At 38.4% G+C, this 14,929-nt stretch overlaps 1 protein-coding gene across 1 annotated transcript; it reads right to left on the bottom strand.

The window, feature by feature from the left end:
- Positions 1–4,847: 4,847 nt before the first annotated feature.
- LOC148880590 (Mitochondrial import inner membrane translocase subunit Tim17/Tim22/Tim23 family protein) lies at positions 4,848–13,995 on the bottom strand. Its single transcript, XM_088962546.1, has 8 exons — positions 13,599–13,995; positions 8,079–8,218; positions 7,268–7,367; positions 7,067–7,165; positions 6,589–6,936; positions 6,126–6,218; positions 5,831–6,037; positions 4,848–5,326 (listed from the first exon to the last, which is right to left on the bottom strand). Exons 1-8 carry the CDS (start codon positions 13,935–13,937, stop codon positions 5,063–5,065), a joined length of 1,590 nt encoding a protein of 529 aa, XP_088818672.1. The 5' UTR covers positions 13,938–13,995; the 3' UTR covers positions 4,848–5,062.
- Between the last annotated feature and the right edge of the window lie 934 nt (positions 13,996–14,929).

A 14,929-nucleotide genomic window follows, 5' to 3' on the forward strand; every position in this document is an offset into this window, starting at 1 on the left:
GATCGGACAAGGAACTGTTTTGGGGACTGGATCCTGGGTCAAACGGTCTGACTGTCTGGTTCAAATGGTGGGTCTGTTCTGATTTATAAATAAAAATAAAAATAATTAAAGTAAAAAACAGTCAAAAGCCATTGTTCAGGTTGATGGGTCTACATTTCGATCTTTAGGCAGGTGACTGACCAAATCAACGATTTTTATCTCAGAAGCAGTTTTAGGGTGAAATAGAACCAATCGCCTTACCAGTTTTAGGGTGAAACAGTCAACCCATGCGCATGGTGCATTTTTTTTGTTTGATATTATCATATAATTATAAACAGATCACATTTTTTTGCAAAAATTTTATATTTTTTATATTTTTGTTTAATACGAAACATCTATTTTAATATTATTATTATATGACCCATTTGACCCATTTGACCCATAAAGCCATAGCCCATAACATTAAATTAATGACCCATTACTTTGATGAAAACTAATATAAAGTTTGCCGACTCCGACCGTTTTTCTAGTGAGGCTATACAATAGAAGTATTCCATCTCCCAGCCCATTACCACCTGCCAACAAAAACATGTTTCGAACATACATGGTGGATTCTACTTTTATGGTAGATTACAGTTTTATGGTGAGATGTGTTGTGTCAAATCAAAATCTCAATTCGGATTTCCCAAGGCATAATGTGGTCTCAAGTCAATCAAGTCAATCATACCCTAAGAATCTGGAAATAAGGCTATCTGTAAAAATCAATATCTCACAACTTGTGCTTTCTATAGGCTGTCTTTGCATCACACATTGATCTATCTATGGAACAGGAATTAAAAAAAAAAAAAAAACAATCAACTTTCTTTATTGCTTTTTCATTGAAATAAATAAAATGGAAAAAATCAATGCTCAGGGTAATATTTTATCATAAAAGTTATGCTCCTCGCAACGACTTCACAGAGGCATTTTCCACCGTGCATTGAGACACCATGTATGAAGAGCAGATCCCGTCTCATCATAAACAGGAAAAGGACCCGCCACTACATAAAGTGAGAAATTTCGGAACAAAATAGGCCACCTTGATACGGTAATCCTTTTTGTTTTTTATTAAAGGTAAAGTAGAAAGGATGCTTTTCTTTTCTGCTTTTGTCTTAGGAATAATTTGGTGTTACTACGTACAGAATTCGTCGGAAGTTCTCTCTTTTAAAACCTACATGATCTAAATGGCTTTTGCTTATTCTCGAGAGTTCTACTTCTACCCACAGGGGGTGTTTGGGCAACATGATTGATTTTGTTTTTTTTAAAACGAAAACAGCTGCCACATCAGCAAAATCAACATGTTTTTTTTATGACATGGCAGTTGCTTTTGTTTAAAAAATAAAAATACGTTCATATTCAGGGCTAATAGGCCCAGTGGCGCGTGCCCAACTTGTTTATGGCCAGACTCAGATTGTGTAATGCTGGCTCACCTGATGGGCCAAGACGAGCCCCGGCCTCATTTTCTGTACCTAATAGCTGTGGTTGGCCCAGCCCATACTCCATCCCCACTAATAAGCATCCCCTCAGTTACCTACAACTGGTTATCTTGGTTATAATCTTTAGATCCTTAATGGTCTCGCGTAATTCAAAGGAAATTGAACTATGCCAAAAAGCCAAAAAGCAAAAGGATTGTTGAATTTCATTGAAATGTGACTTTTTTGAGGCCATTTACTAAAACTCCCCTATAGTTTTATGGATTTATTAAAATCCACCTTATAGTTTAGTTAATCATCCTTCCATTAGATGACAGTAGAAAATGATAGTTTTGACCCCAATGCTCATTTGAATAAATTTAAGGGATAGGTAGACTGCACTCTTTCTCAAAATTCTGAATTCTACTGCAGATCTACAACAATTCAAAATTTTAAATACCTTCACCTAAATACTAATACCTGTCCGTGTATTAGCATCAATTTTGAGCTGGCACCTACCCTGACTGTACAGTGGAGCTAAGATTTGTGGGGGTGGATTGGACAGTAAAATCCCCTAAATTTAATCAAAAGAAAATAAAAAAAAAATGAAAATACCATTTTCCCACTAATAAGATACGGACAACCACTCTATTTGGCTTTATTTGGTTGATTTTATTTTCTTTACAAAGAAGTGTTAGGCATACCTTTGGAATAAACAATCATGGGCCCATGTCCTTGAACACTTTCCACTCAGTTTAGGTGATCATGTTACTATTTTCAGATGTCAAAATAAACACTTCTTAATGAAAAGTAGATCAAGTAAATAGGTTGCAAACTATAGGGAGTGTTTTAGTAAAATGAAAACAATAGGTAGGTTTTAGTAAATCCATGAAACTATAGGGGGTGTTCTAGTAAATGGTGGCCTAAATTTGGTTTAGTTTGGGTTGGTCTCTTTCAGATTATTGTTGTTTTCTTTTATAAACCATTTAAGCACACTCATTTTGAAAACAAAGGGGAAATGATAGGGGTGCAAGTTGGGCAGGTTGGGCCGGGTTTATGGTCAACCCAGGCCCGACCCTAAAATTTGGGCTTAAGGCCCAAGCCCAAGGTCAAGCCCGATCTTTCCAACCCGAGCCCAGCCTGCACTATAATTTGATTCACTTGGGTTGGGTTCAGGCCCGGGCCGGGCTCGGGTTGGTCAATGAACAGACTCTAAAATTATATATATATAGGGAGACTATTCAGCTCACCCCAGAATTCTTAACCCCACCGTACAGGTGGGATGAACTTACAGCCCCCCATAGTCTACTAGTAACCCCCTCCCCTATAAATTGCATCCTGCCCGATGATTTGTAATCGATCCACAGTGGAGTGCAATGTATACATATGTATGCATGAATATGTATAGTTGGGTTGGGCTTGGGCCAGGTTCAGACTACTTAAGGGCTAGGCCTGTGCCCAGCCCAAATAATAAAAAAGCCCGACTTCTTGGCCCAGGCTTGGCCTGAGAATTGAAAATCCAATCCCAGCCTGTGTAAAATTTTGGGCTGGGCCGGTTCAGGTTCTGTCTGGCCCGCCCAAATTGCACCCCTAGGAAATGAAGGCGAAGCTTGAGGACTGTTGAAACCACTCCTTGATTGCAGAACCAACTTTCTGTTAAACATATTGAAACATCTTGGGGGTTGGAAATTCCTTTCATGGCTTCTAATTAAGAGAATTATTTTGCTTAAAATTTAAATCATTGATCAGCTTCCAAGCTAGTGAATTTTGATGGGTTAGTGGAACTTATCTTATTGACTCATTACGTGCTATGAATTCAGCCAAGCCAAAAATTTGGGTAAAGCTGGGATTGGTAGATCAAATGAAATTTATCCGGATCCTCATTAAGGTTGATATATTTGGGTTGAAGTAGTGAGAAACAATGGACATAGCACTGAACAGGGCAAAATGGTGGAAGAGGGTTCATGTCTCTGACCCCAATGTATAATTCTTTAAGTTAAATTTTTACAGGGAATACATGTATTCATTCACGGTTAAACTGGTCCAACCAACTAAACTAAAAAAACACTAAAAACAGTTCATTTCATTACAGCAACTGAAGACAATAGCTAAAGCGAACAGCTTACACTTAGATTGATCATGAGGCATGTACAGAATTCGAGGAACTTAGATCAAACTTTCATCACAACAAACACAACCTTCTGGTCTGCAAAATATCCCAATTTTATCTATTCTTGTTTAAAACATATAAATGCCACTGAGCAAGTGGGCATCACATAGGATATGGAAATATAAACACTCTCTTGAGTTGAAAACATCGAAATATTTTCCTCCAAAAGTCATTTTTTACATGAAGTATGAAGTTTAGGTGTAATACAAAATGTTGTAATTAAATCCATTCAACTAAGCATCATTTCGGTTAGGTAAAATAAAAATTGCCTACATAACACTTAGAGACAAAATGAATGGTAACATAACACGATTTCAAACATACCCTAAATTGTGTTACCAAAAAAAAAACCCTAAATTGCAGCCAGATCAGAGATCACAGAATGGAACTCAGTTTAGTTTAGTAATTGATTTAAGTGGGTACCTTGGATTGGATGTATTGGGTATGAAAAAAAAATCTCGAAGGACAAGAACGCATGCATCCCATCCATGCACACAACCGGAATTTAGCCAGCATTGTATTAAAACTAGAACCTTTTTTTTTTCAGGCAGACATCCAACCTGATTACGTATCCATAAATAGGCTGCATTTCGAGGAGCGAAAATGAACTCGTTGGGTATCAAAGGGTTGCTCGCCAATAACACAACAAATATCGATACAGGCCTGTATTGAGGCTCGCTTCTCCATTCTTTTTTAAGTTTTTTTTTTTTTCAATCTGATTCAGAAGAATCGGTTTAAAGCCCGTTTACTCCCTGAACAATGGTCTGACCCAAAACATCCACTGTAAGGGTGTATCAGAAAGCCCAATATGTATGGAAACTTTGAACCTTGGGTGATAACCCCAAGTTAGTTAGTTGGTGGTTAATGTATTTTAATCAGCATCTAACCCACCCAATTGCTAACCTTTGTTACGAGCATTTTGTATAGTTCCATGTTGAAGGATGTCCTACGACCATGTTCTCCAAATAGAAAATCAGAGCCCGGATCAGCTGCTCGCCATGCGGTGCTTAAAAGACTACATGATTTATCACAAATGAACATGCCGATGTGGATCCCATGTATACACGCCACCCACATCGTGCTATTGGTTACAGAACCTTTTACACAGCATGGCCGGCGGCAGATCCTGAGTGAGAAAAATGTGGAGAAGATCCGGATCAATTATCATTGCCTTCTTCAGGAAACTATCGATAACACATTGCTTCGGTACACAAAGTGTGGGGAAATAAGAAGAAAAATCTACAACGTGAACAAGAAAAACCCTTGCATCTTACTGGTTAACATGGACTGGTAGCAATCTCCAGATTCCTTTTTCTATAGCTTCCAGATTCTGGGTTCCAAAAAATGAGGCAGAATTTCTTGCCCAACTTAAAATATAGCAAACGATCAAGTTAAAAAAAAAAAAAAAAAGAAGTCCAAGTTTGATATTCTGATTATATAGCTTTGATCAGAGACTAATTCCTTATAGTCCAGGGATGGATTCAAGATTATACTTTTCAGAGGCTGAAGTTTCAGTTCCTCGGCTCTCTTGCAATTTTGGTTTCTTTATCACATCAAAAGTTTGTAGGTATGAATAGGATGCATTTCGGTTGGAGGATGGACCTGGATTGCTTATCCTACTAGCAAGGAAGCGACGTATCAAGCCCCTGAGGAATGGGGCCATTGTGTCTGGCTCATGCTCCAAATAATACATAATTCCTCCCATGCACATGCAGAAAAGAGCCACCTGTGACATTTGGTAAAATAGATTGGATATTTCATCATACTTCAATCAAACTCTAAAAGGAAATATGCTGCTTCTGTTCAGTAAGAACTAAGTTGATTTTTGTAGCTAAAAACTCATTAATAAATTTGCACATGTGATCCACTTGAGCTGATGAAATTGCATAAACATCATAGGTAGATTTTTGTCTCGGACAGCATGGCCACTTGATAAAGATTAATTTGCACATAGTAAATTTCTACCTCAGACAGCATAATAGATTAATGGTCTAACAGTGATACCCATTTATCAATACAAAAAATAGAGTACTAATGGATCTATCATCTATTCTATAGATAATTTAAGCTTAAGACAATGCAACTTTTGATGCGAAGAAGAAACTCTAATCTATTTAATATACATAAAGAATGTTAATTGAGCTCAATCTACTTAATTTTCAGTATTTATGCTGAAATGATGTTGCAAGCCAATGCAATAAAAGAATTTGGAATGTTGCAAGTGATTTACCTCAGCATTCTTGATATCTGGAAGCAGATGACGATTCACTAATATATACCACAAAGAATCTCCAGCCCGTGGAAGAACATAAAGAGCCAGTTCTCCACGTCTGGCCTTCTTCTCCAATAGTACAGAAAGGGCAGAGAGTCCTCCAGAAACCCAATACACAAGCTTGTGATCCCTTGATGCTACCTTTCTGTGCAAACATATGACCGCCTTGCATCACCCAAAAATGCAACATTAGGAATATGGGATTGACAGATTGTCTAGAAATCAAGAATTCCATATACAAGTAACTAGCTACCTGAAATATTCCAACAAAAGCAGATAAGAATGTTGTTGAGCGAACAGCACCTTTAACAGCATGCCAACAGGTGCGAGCAGGAGACTCCATGAACTAAGAGGATATCAAATTTTCAACTAATCAGCTTCCACAGAAAGCTAGTATTTGCATTAATGAACATAATGCATATTGTGCAATGGTTGTTCAAAACATGTCTGTGTTACATGGAAAAAATAATGCAAGCTCGCATACACATCATAATTGTAGATATTGCATACTAGATCTAACTCAAAATACTTGCATGCATATATTCACAAACAACCAAATCAGTGACTTGAACATTTTAAGTAAATTCAATTTTTCTTTTCCCTAGATAACGTAACTCCAACAAAATTCCAGACCAGACACTTCTAACAAATATATCATATACATGTTTCTAATGCCGTAGGAAAAGTCTGGCCAATCTGTGGCAGAAATGATGTACCTTTTGCAAGTGCAGGACAACAAACGGTACAAAAGTCAAAGAGAAGTAGAGTGGAAATGTTTTTCTGAATGTTGCTGATGCTGCATTTGCATTATGAACTAAACACGAATTTATGTCTGGATGAATTATTGAACACGGTATTATAGAGGGATGCTCCTCCAACTTTACAGTGCCAGGTTCTTTCCGGTTAGATAGGTAAGCAGAGAGAGCAGCAACATCTACTGAGCAACCTCTACAGCTATCCCTTACAGCCTTGTAGACAGGCTCTGCAACTGGTCCAGTCTTCTGAATGAAATCTTGATATGATTTAGGCAAGCTCTCTGGACGCATTACAAAAGAATACATAACCTGCCAAATAATCAGACAACAAGTAATAATGAATGGAGTTATAGAAGTAACTTACCCCCACAAAATCAGGTGCAAACTTATTAAACGTCAAGATACGTGTGTGCATAGTTAGAATTTGAGCTTTCTTCACCTGGGCACATGCGAAAGCAAATAGTAACGAATCTCCATGACTCCAATGGCTACCCCAAAGATGAAATTTGTTCTTTGACTTTGCGGAATTATAAGCACACTAAATAAAATAACAGCAAGTATTAGAAAAATATTAGAAAATATGATTTAAACCATTTCTGAACTCCAGTTAAAATAGGCAATTCAAAACTTAATCATGTACCTGAGCAAGCCTAGCTAAAAGATACAAAGCAAGAGTGCGCCTCCGGCTGGAATCATCTAATGCTAAAATTGACAATCCTGCAACTGAACCTGCTAAAATTCTGCTCCATCACGCCCTTTAACAGTCATAAATATGGAATAGGAATGATCATGCATTAATGGTTATCAAAACCACTCAAAAATATCAATCTTTAAAAACAAAACCTAAAACTAAGTAGAGATCAGTGATTCTGCACTCCATAATCTTAGCAAATAGGGTGCTTCTCTTGAAAACATTAAAAACACTCGTAGGCCCCGTTCATTTTTCAGGAAGCCATTTACCTAGGTAAGTGCATTTACCTGTGTTCTTTTGATCAAAAAGTGTTTCCCAGGTAAATATTCTTTTGATCATTTTTTACCCAGAAAATGCAATTATTACGAGGGGCAATTTTGTCCCATGATGTTTTGGCAATTTTCCCCCCAGGTGGGAAAGTTACTTACCCACCTGGGAGATGGGTATCATTTACTCAGTGAAAAGCAACTACCCTGGGACCCACAGTTTACCGGAAAGTGAACATGGGATTGTTGGTCAACGGCAACCACTTCCCCATTGATCAACTCCCCCCCCCCCCTCCTTTACCGAAAAACAACGGGGCCCTAGTGTATGGCCTCAAGTAATCCTATAAAATTATTCTAGTCAATAATGAGAGTAATTTTGTCCTTGCCCAACAAGATGACCCTTTCATCAAAATTAGAGATTCCAAATCACTGCCTAAAATAACAATTAAAAATGAAAGCTAAAGACAGAAGTCATGTCATAGCCAGAAACTTACACATTCAAAGGTGTCTCTTTCTTTCTAAGCTTTCTTAGTAGACATCTAAGGGCATGATAAGATCCAGTAAAACCGCCAAAAAGTAACCCAATGCGACAAGCTTCTTCTCTTACTATAAGGTCTTTCTCTGACACAAGTTGCTGCACATAGAAAGCAAATAATGTATGATATCAACGTGACAAAACATTGAATGTACAGTGCTTTAATTTTTTTTAAGTCTTATTTGAGTAATGATGGGGCCTCTATCATATCCTCCAAACACCAGGCAAAAAACTAAATAGGAGACAGATGCAGAAATATTTACAAAGCCTTTAACACCATATAAGAAAATAACCAAGAGGATTTGACTTCCTTATTTTTCTTGCAACAGCAGAACTAAATTAAAACAGCTAGTTGTGCAAGACTATGATTTCCATTAGATGAACTGATTTGTTGAACTTAGTATGTTGATTAGAAGTGATAATTATGTTATTTCTGTACTTAAGCTGCCGATAATCAGTCTCCATGCAATTATTTTTATCAAACAAGCATCCCATTCTATGTCAGAATTCCTTCTCTTTTTTTATCAATAAAATCAAAATTCCTCCTTCGTGATCAGATATTTGATTGTGAATCCTATGACATCACCGCAATCAATTTATGGTATTGAGTATGGCTAGAGGAGATCCTTTAATACATTTCTCATTTTAGTTGAATAATACAGATAAAATAACAGAATTTTTTTCTTTCCTATTTTGCACCAATGGTCACAAGAAATGCAATAGAAGGTAAAGGAAAATGAGCACATCCTGCTTTCAAAATGGAACATAATTTAGAAGGTTTATCCAATAAAAAAAAAAAAAGGTTTAGTCCTCAAGATAAGTCCAATAGTATCTTGAGACCGGAATGGATCATATTTTGGAAGATTCAGTCCTTGGGGGCCCGCATTTAGCTTGGGTGCCCAAGTGTGCAGTTGATTATGTCATGAGCATAAGAATATGGTGTCAGCTTGGGTGTTCTTGCAGTTCCAATTTAAAGGGAGGATACAATAGAAATTAGTTCAATTTGTGGTCTGTTGGACTTGGACAATTCAGAAGGGAAGTGATTATAGAAATTTTGAAGAAATACAGAGCACTGAAATATAAACCTATACTTAGCACCCAGACCCATCCATGCCTACAACTGTGACATCTAAGTTTTCTCTTAATATACATCATTCCCAGTCTCTGTTCTCCCCTAACTCATATCATTACCCCTCAAAGGAGGGTACACCTCTGTCTCTTAGTAAATAGAAGTATTATAAAAGTGTAAACCAGTTGATTGAATAGTTAATTAAGGACTGCATTATTAATTAGTAGGTCAATGCTCATGATACATTCATCATCCATCTCGGGGGGAGTTCTAAACAGCTAAAATATTGGTGAGGGATCTTTTAGGTCTCTTGTACATCCCTCCCTTTTCTGAATACAAGTTTCCATTTCTCAAAAAAAAAAAAATAAATAAATAAATAAAATGTTGGTGAGGACTCAAGGGTTATTTTTTGGAGGAACAAATTCTGTGATGACCATTAGACCCATACATGGGTTGGCAGAGCTCAAAGCAGTGTAAAAAGTTCAGTGGCCTAGCCCAAAGCATGGCCTGTGAACAGGTCTAAAGGCCATCTGCCGATGCAACTATACCCAGCCCTATTTATGGATGAATATGAAAGGGATGTCCTAGTCAAAGAAGGTCATGCTAACTCAAACAGGGCAATTGTATGGAGCCTACGGTTTAGAAGAAATCTGAATTATTGGGAGGCTGATTCTCTGTTTGAGTTATTAAAAAATAAAATCCAAAGGGTTGTTCCTCAAATAGGAGCGGCAGATAGCAGGAGATAGGTGTGAAATAGGTTTGGTTCATTCTCAGATCAAAAAGCTCAACTCCAACGTTGCAGTGAATTTCCATGTTGCAGAATTTGCTAGACAGGTTCTCCATCCAAGATGGCATTTTTTGTATGGACTGCAGCCTTAGAGAAACACTTGACAATGGAGTAATGGACAAGTTCATTTGTAGAGGAATGGTACTGGATAATGCCAACTTCATCTTTTGCCTGGATGAGATTGAAATGCTAATCATCTTTTGTTGTATTGCTAGGTCACTGCCAGAATTTGGTCAGTTGCTCTACACCTTTGGTTGGAAGAGATGCTTTCCACAGTTAGTTAAAAACTTTATTCTTGGCTGGAAGCGGGATGGGCTAAGTAAGAAATGAAAGGTGGGATTGGATTTTATGCCTCTAGCCATCTTTTGGTGCATTTGGATGGAGAAGAATAATCACATATTTGAGAATAAATCTATTCAGATAATATGCTGCTAGGAAGAGTCAAGGGAACTAGGTTTTCTTGGCTATCTACACAGACGAAATTCAGGGTTTTTTTCACAGGGATATTTTGCTTATAGACTGAAAGCATACCGAACCATGCTTATTACGCAATCCCATCGTACTGGTTGTCAGTGTACATGAGCTTTGAATGTAACCAGTCATTTACACGATACATTTCATTACTTTTTCAAAATAAATAAATGTTGCATCCCACAATTTAGTAATAATAGGAGTGTAAATCATGATACACTTAGGATTGGAGACCAAGAGATAACTAATGTGACCATTTCCAGTATCTTGGTTCAATAATTCATAACAAGGGAGAGATTGTGGATGCCACCCAAAGAATTAGAGCAGGTTAGGCAAAATGGAGGTGGAGGGGTGCATCTGAACTTTTGTGTGATAGGAGAATACCAGTTAGATTAAAAGGAAAATTCTATAAAAACAGTTGTAAGGTCAGCTATGTTGTATGGAGCAAAGTGTTGGGCAGGCAAGAAACAACATGTTTAGAAAATGAATGTGGCAGAAATGGGAATGCCAAGATGGATGAGTGGAAAGAAAAACTAAAAAGGATAGGATCAGGAATAAAGCCATCCGTAGAAACCTAGGAGTAGCTCCAATAAGTGATAAAATGAGATAGAGTAAACTATAGACTATGATGGTTTGGTCACGTGCATAGAAGACCACCAACAACTCCAGTTAGAAGAAGTGATTTTTTACAAGTGGAAGGGGCTAGAAGAGCTAGGGGTAGACCAAAAAGGACATGGGAAGGTGTATAATACATGACTTAAACACTAATAATTTAACAGTGGATATGACTTTAAATAGAACAGATTAGCAAAATAGGATTCATGTAGCCAACCCCATATAGTGGGGATAAAGCATGGATGATGAGGATAATCCTTAGTCATCCTCTGGTTAGACTATCTGCAATATATTAGCAGATCCCGATATCCATCTGAACAAGCTAATGCCAAGGCTCTGTCCTCCTTAATAAAATGATAAAGGGTTCATGGACCACCGAAAGAGGAATTGAGAAAATTATCCAGCCTAAGACCACTTAAGACTTACCTTCAATCTATTTTCACTTGAACCCTAGATAAAAGCCTATCTTTGGACCTTATAAGCTACAAAGAATACCAATATCTCAGCTCTTAATGAAATGCCTTACCAAGTAGATCCTGAGACTACCATTTACTGCACTCTCAGGCCCTAACCCCCTTCCCTTTAATGACTCCAGAAGAACCAAGATTGCCTGAGGAGCACATACCAAATTTCCGCTACCTCATTTTGGTTGAAAGAGAAATGGTCAAAATTTAGCTCTACATTCTCCTGATTTGGAAGTTTTCATTCCTGTTGTATTTACTGTTTATATATCAACTAATAAACTAGTAACTGGGTGGCTGAAGGAGCCAGAGACTGTAGCCTGGTCCTTTAAGAGGGGTGATGAGAAGATTCAAGTGGTTAACCTCCAAGATAACAGTGAGAGTTCAGTGGGAGAGGAGATCAGCTAATGGGCTGGCAGGTTCTCTAGCTAAGAAAGGGGTGTTTAGGGACAACTTATTTTGGGCTCAATTGTAATTCTGTTTTCTCTTTGAGGCTGCGGCTTGAGCCTCTTGGAACTTCCATACTGTATCCACTGATAGTCTCTCTACAAACTCTTCTAAAACCATTCATTCAGATGTAGACCTAGTTTAGGTGACCACTTGGAAAACACAAAATCACATTACATCACTGGACTAGGGCCCTTCCATGTGTCCATTTAACTGCTTGGAAAACCAGCAAAGACTTAACAATGCTGCTCACCTGATCGACATTCAGGTTCTGGGTGAAATTTGTCATTTGATATGGTTGTTGAATGTAGCTCTTCATGTCCATACTGATTTAACAAAAGAACCGTATAGGCATACAATCAGCTAAGCAAATATAACAGTCAAGTTTGTTTCTCTGTTAAGTCCTTGGCCTTCAAGCTACACAGTTCAGGTCAACCGGTTTTTCCTGCCAATCAGATTTGGAATCCAATTAGCCCCTCCAAGGCTAACTTTCTTGTTTGGACAATGGTTCTTGATAAATGTTTGACTAGAGCTAATCTGGAGGAGACGTGGCATTCAGGTTCTGGACCCCTCTTGTGTGTTGTGTGGTTCTCTTTCAGAAACTACAGATCACTTGTGCATTCACTGCCCGTCTTCCACAATGGTGTGGGGACATTTCCTGAAGGCTCTGGGTATTAGTTGGGTTATGCCAAGATCAGTCAAGCAACTGTTGTACTGTTGAAGAGTGGACAGTCTCAACAAGAAAGGAAGATTAGTATGGAAGACCATTCCTGCAGCTGTTTTGTGGTCTATTTGGGCTGAGAGAAATAATAGAATTTTCTGCAGTAGAGCTAAAAGTCCTGAAGAGTTAGTGCAGAGAACTGTGGGCAAAGCTGATCTCTTGGGTGTCGGTTACTGAGGCGTTTAGGCATCAGAATTTGGCTCACTTGTTTCGTTCTCAGTCTTGGATGAGTCTGTAATCTGATCCGCACTCAGGCAGTTTTTGCCCTGGGTTTTGTTGTAATGTTCTCCTTTTTCTGTTTGAATAAATTTACCTTACTTATATATATATATAGCAGTCAAGTTTCCCTAAAACTGCTATTGGTAATTAACTGGATCCTATGATTCAAATTCAAGCAGTCTCCCACGGAAAAGTATCAAAACCAAGGAAACCCTAATCAAGAATTGAATAATAATATAGAAAATTTCGCTGAAAGAAAGTGATGCAGATTTCAACGCTACCATTGTTCACAACTAGTCAGCTGAGGAGAGATGGAATCAATGTTGCATATGGTTAATAATCATCGATTCCTATAGGCATGGAAACGTCTCTTCTGCGAAGAAGTAAGTTGAAAATCCCAATACAAGTCAAGGGTAACAGTAGAATTAAGGCAAGAGAGGGATGACCCATTCTGGCTACTTGATGAGAGCAACAGAGTAAGAGTAAGTTGTCCAATATATAGGTCAAAATGGGAAAAAGGCTATTGTGCAAGCCATCCAATAGCTACTATTCTTTCAGCTCTGATTTATCTCCAGACCGCGGTGACAGATATGATCCAATTACGCATTATTCAATTGTGCAATTACAAGTCGAAATCCAGTAATGAACCAGAAGTTACGCATTATGAGCAATCAAGTGGCCAACCCTACCTTGAGATCAAGGAGGGAAGAGTACGACTTCCGCCGAGCGAGCTTGAAAGCGCGAAGAAGGATTCCGATGCCAACTCGTACACCATAAGAAAGGAGAAAGCTTTGGCACAGATTACCAATGGCGTTGGCAACACAAGATTCGTCGGCATGTTCGCAAGGTGGGTGGAGCCCCCGGGCGCGGCGCTGCCGCCGTTGCAGCTCCTCTATGGCCTCCCGCAGCCGTTCCTCCGCCTCCTGAAGGCGGCGTTCGGCGGCTCCATCGGAGATATCGTGAGCCGGGTTTGGAGAAGGAGGGTCGGAGGAGAAAGGGAGGGAAGATTTGGAGGGGAATGTTGTCATGGTCTGGCCCTGGAGAAATAAAAAATGTTCCGCATCGGCAAAGGAAGCAGAGAAGACGAAAGCGTAAAAATAAAAAGAGAGTTTGCGGGAAACTGAGTACGTTATGCTAACGTAAGCTGGTAGTCCCCCGTTATCTCTTATCGCCGTTGATCCTTGTTCTGATATTCCACCTACGACTTAGATCACAAAATTTTGCCAAAAATTGGACCAACACTTTATCACCTCGTGTTCTGTTGTTCGGGCCAGTTTTTTATGTTGGATTTTCTGTCTTTTTCGCCGGATTGTTTAAAAGACGGACCGGGTTTGGGTGATCATGGAACCATGGAACCATAAAACAATTTCAAATTACCTACCAACAAAATACATTCCAACACCCTCCTAAGTAAGCCTGCAACTTGGGCCGAGTTGGCCCGAACCTAATCCGAAAAAGTTGGGTTGGGTTAGATCGGGCTGATGTTCAGGTTAGGGTTAGGGTTAACGTTGGATCGGGCTGATGTTCATAAATCCGATTTTACTTTGGGTTGGGTTAGGGTTGACCCCTTAGCCAATTTGACCTAACCTGAACTTGACTCTATAATACATGTCATATATAGATATATGTTATATGTAATATATAATATACATTGATTTGTTTAAATGTATGATATTTGTTTTATATAATGCAAGAATGTGTGTGTATGTATATATTGTAAAATCAAAATCTGATTACATAAACGTTTCATCTAAATATGTGATAATTGGATTTATATATGTGTGTGTGTGTGTGTGTGTGTGTGTGTATGTCAGATCAGATAGGGAGTGATCCAAATTGGATCAAGTTTCTAATTGGAGCATATTATCCAACCTAATCCGATCCAAAGATCCAAACAGGGGATATCCAAATCCAACAAAGGATCGGATTGGATCATGATCTGATCCATTTGCACCCCTATTGCTTGGTTAGATTATTCATTTTGCAAATTTTTTTGTGCATCTTTTTTTTTGTTCATTTA

This window comes from Nelumbo lutea, chromosome 1 (genome assembly GCF_056320005.1).
Source record: "Nelumbo lutea isolate HS-2025 chromosome 1, American lotus-T2T, whole genome shotgun sequence".
NCBI lineage: Eukaryota > Viridiplantae > Streptophyta > Magnoliopsida > Proteales > Nelumbonaceae > Nelumbo > Nelumbo lutea.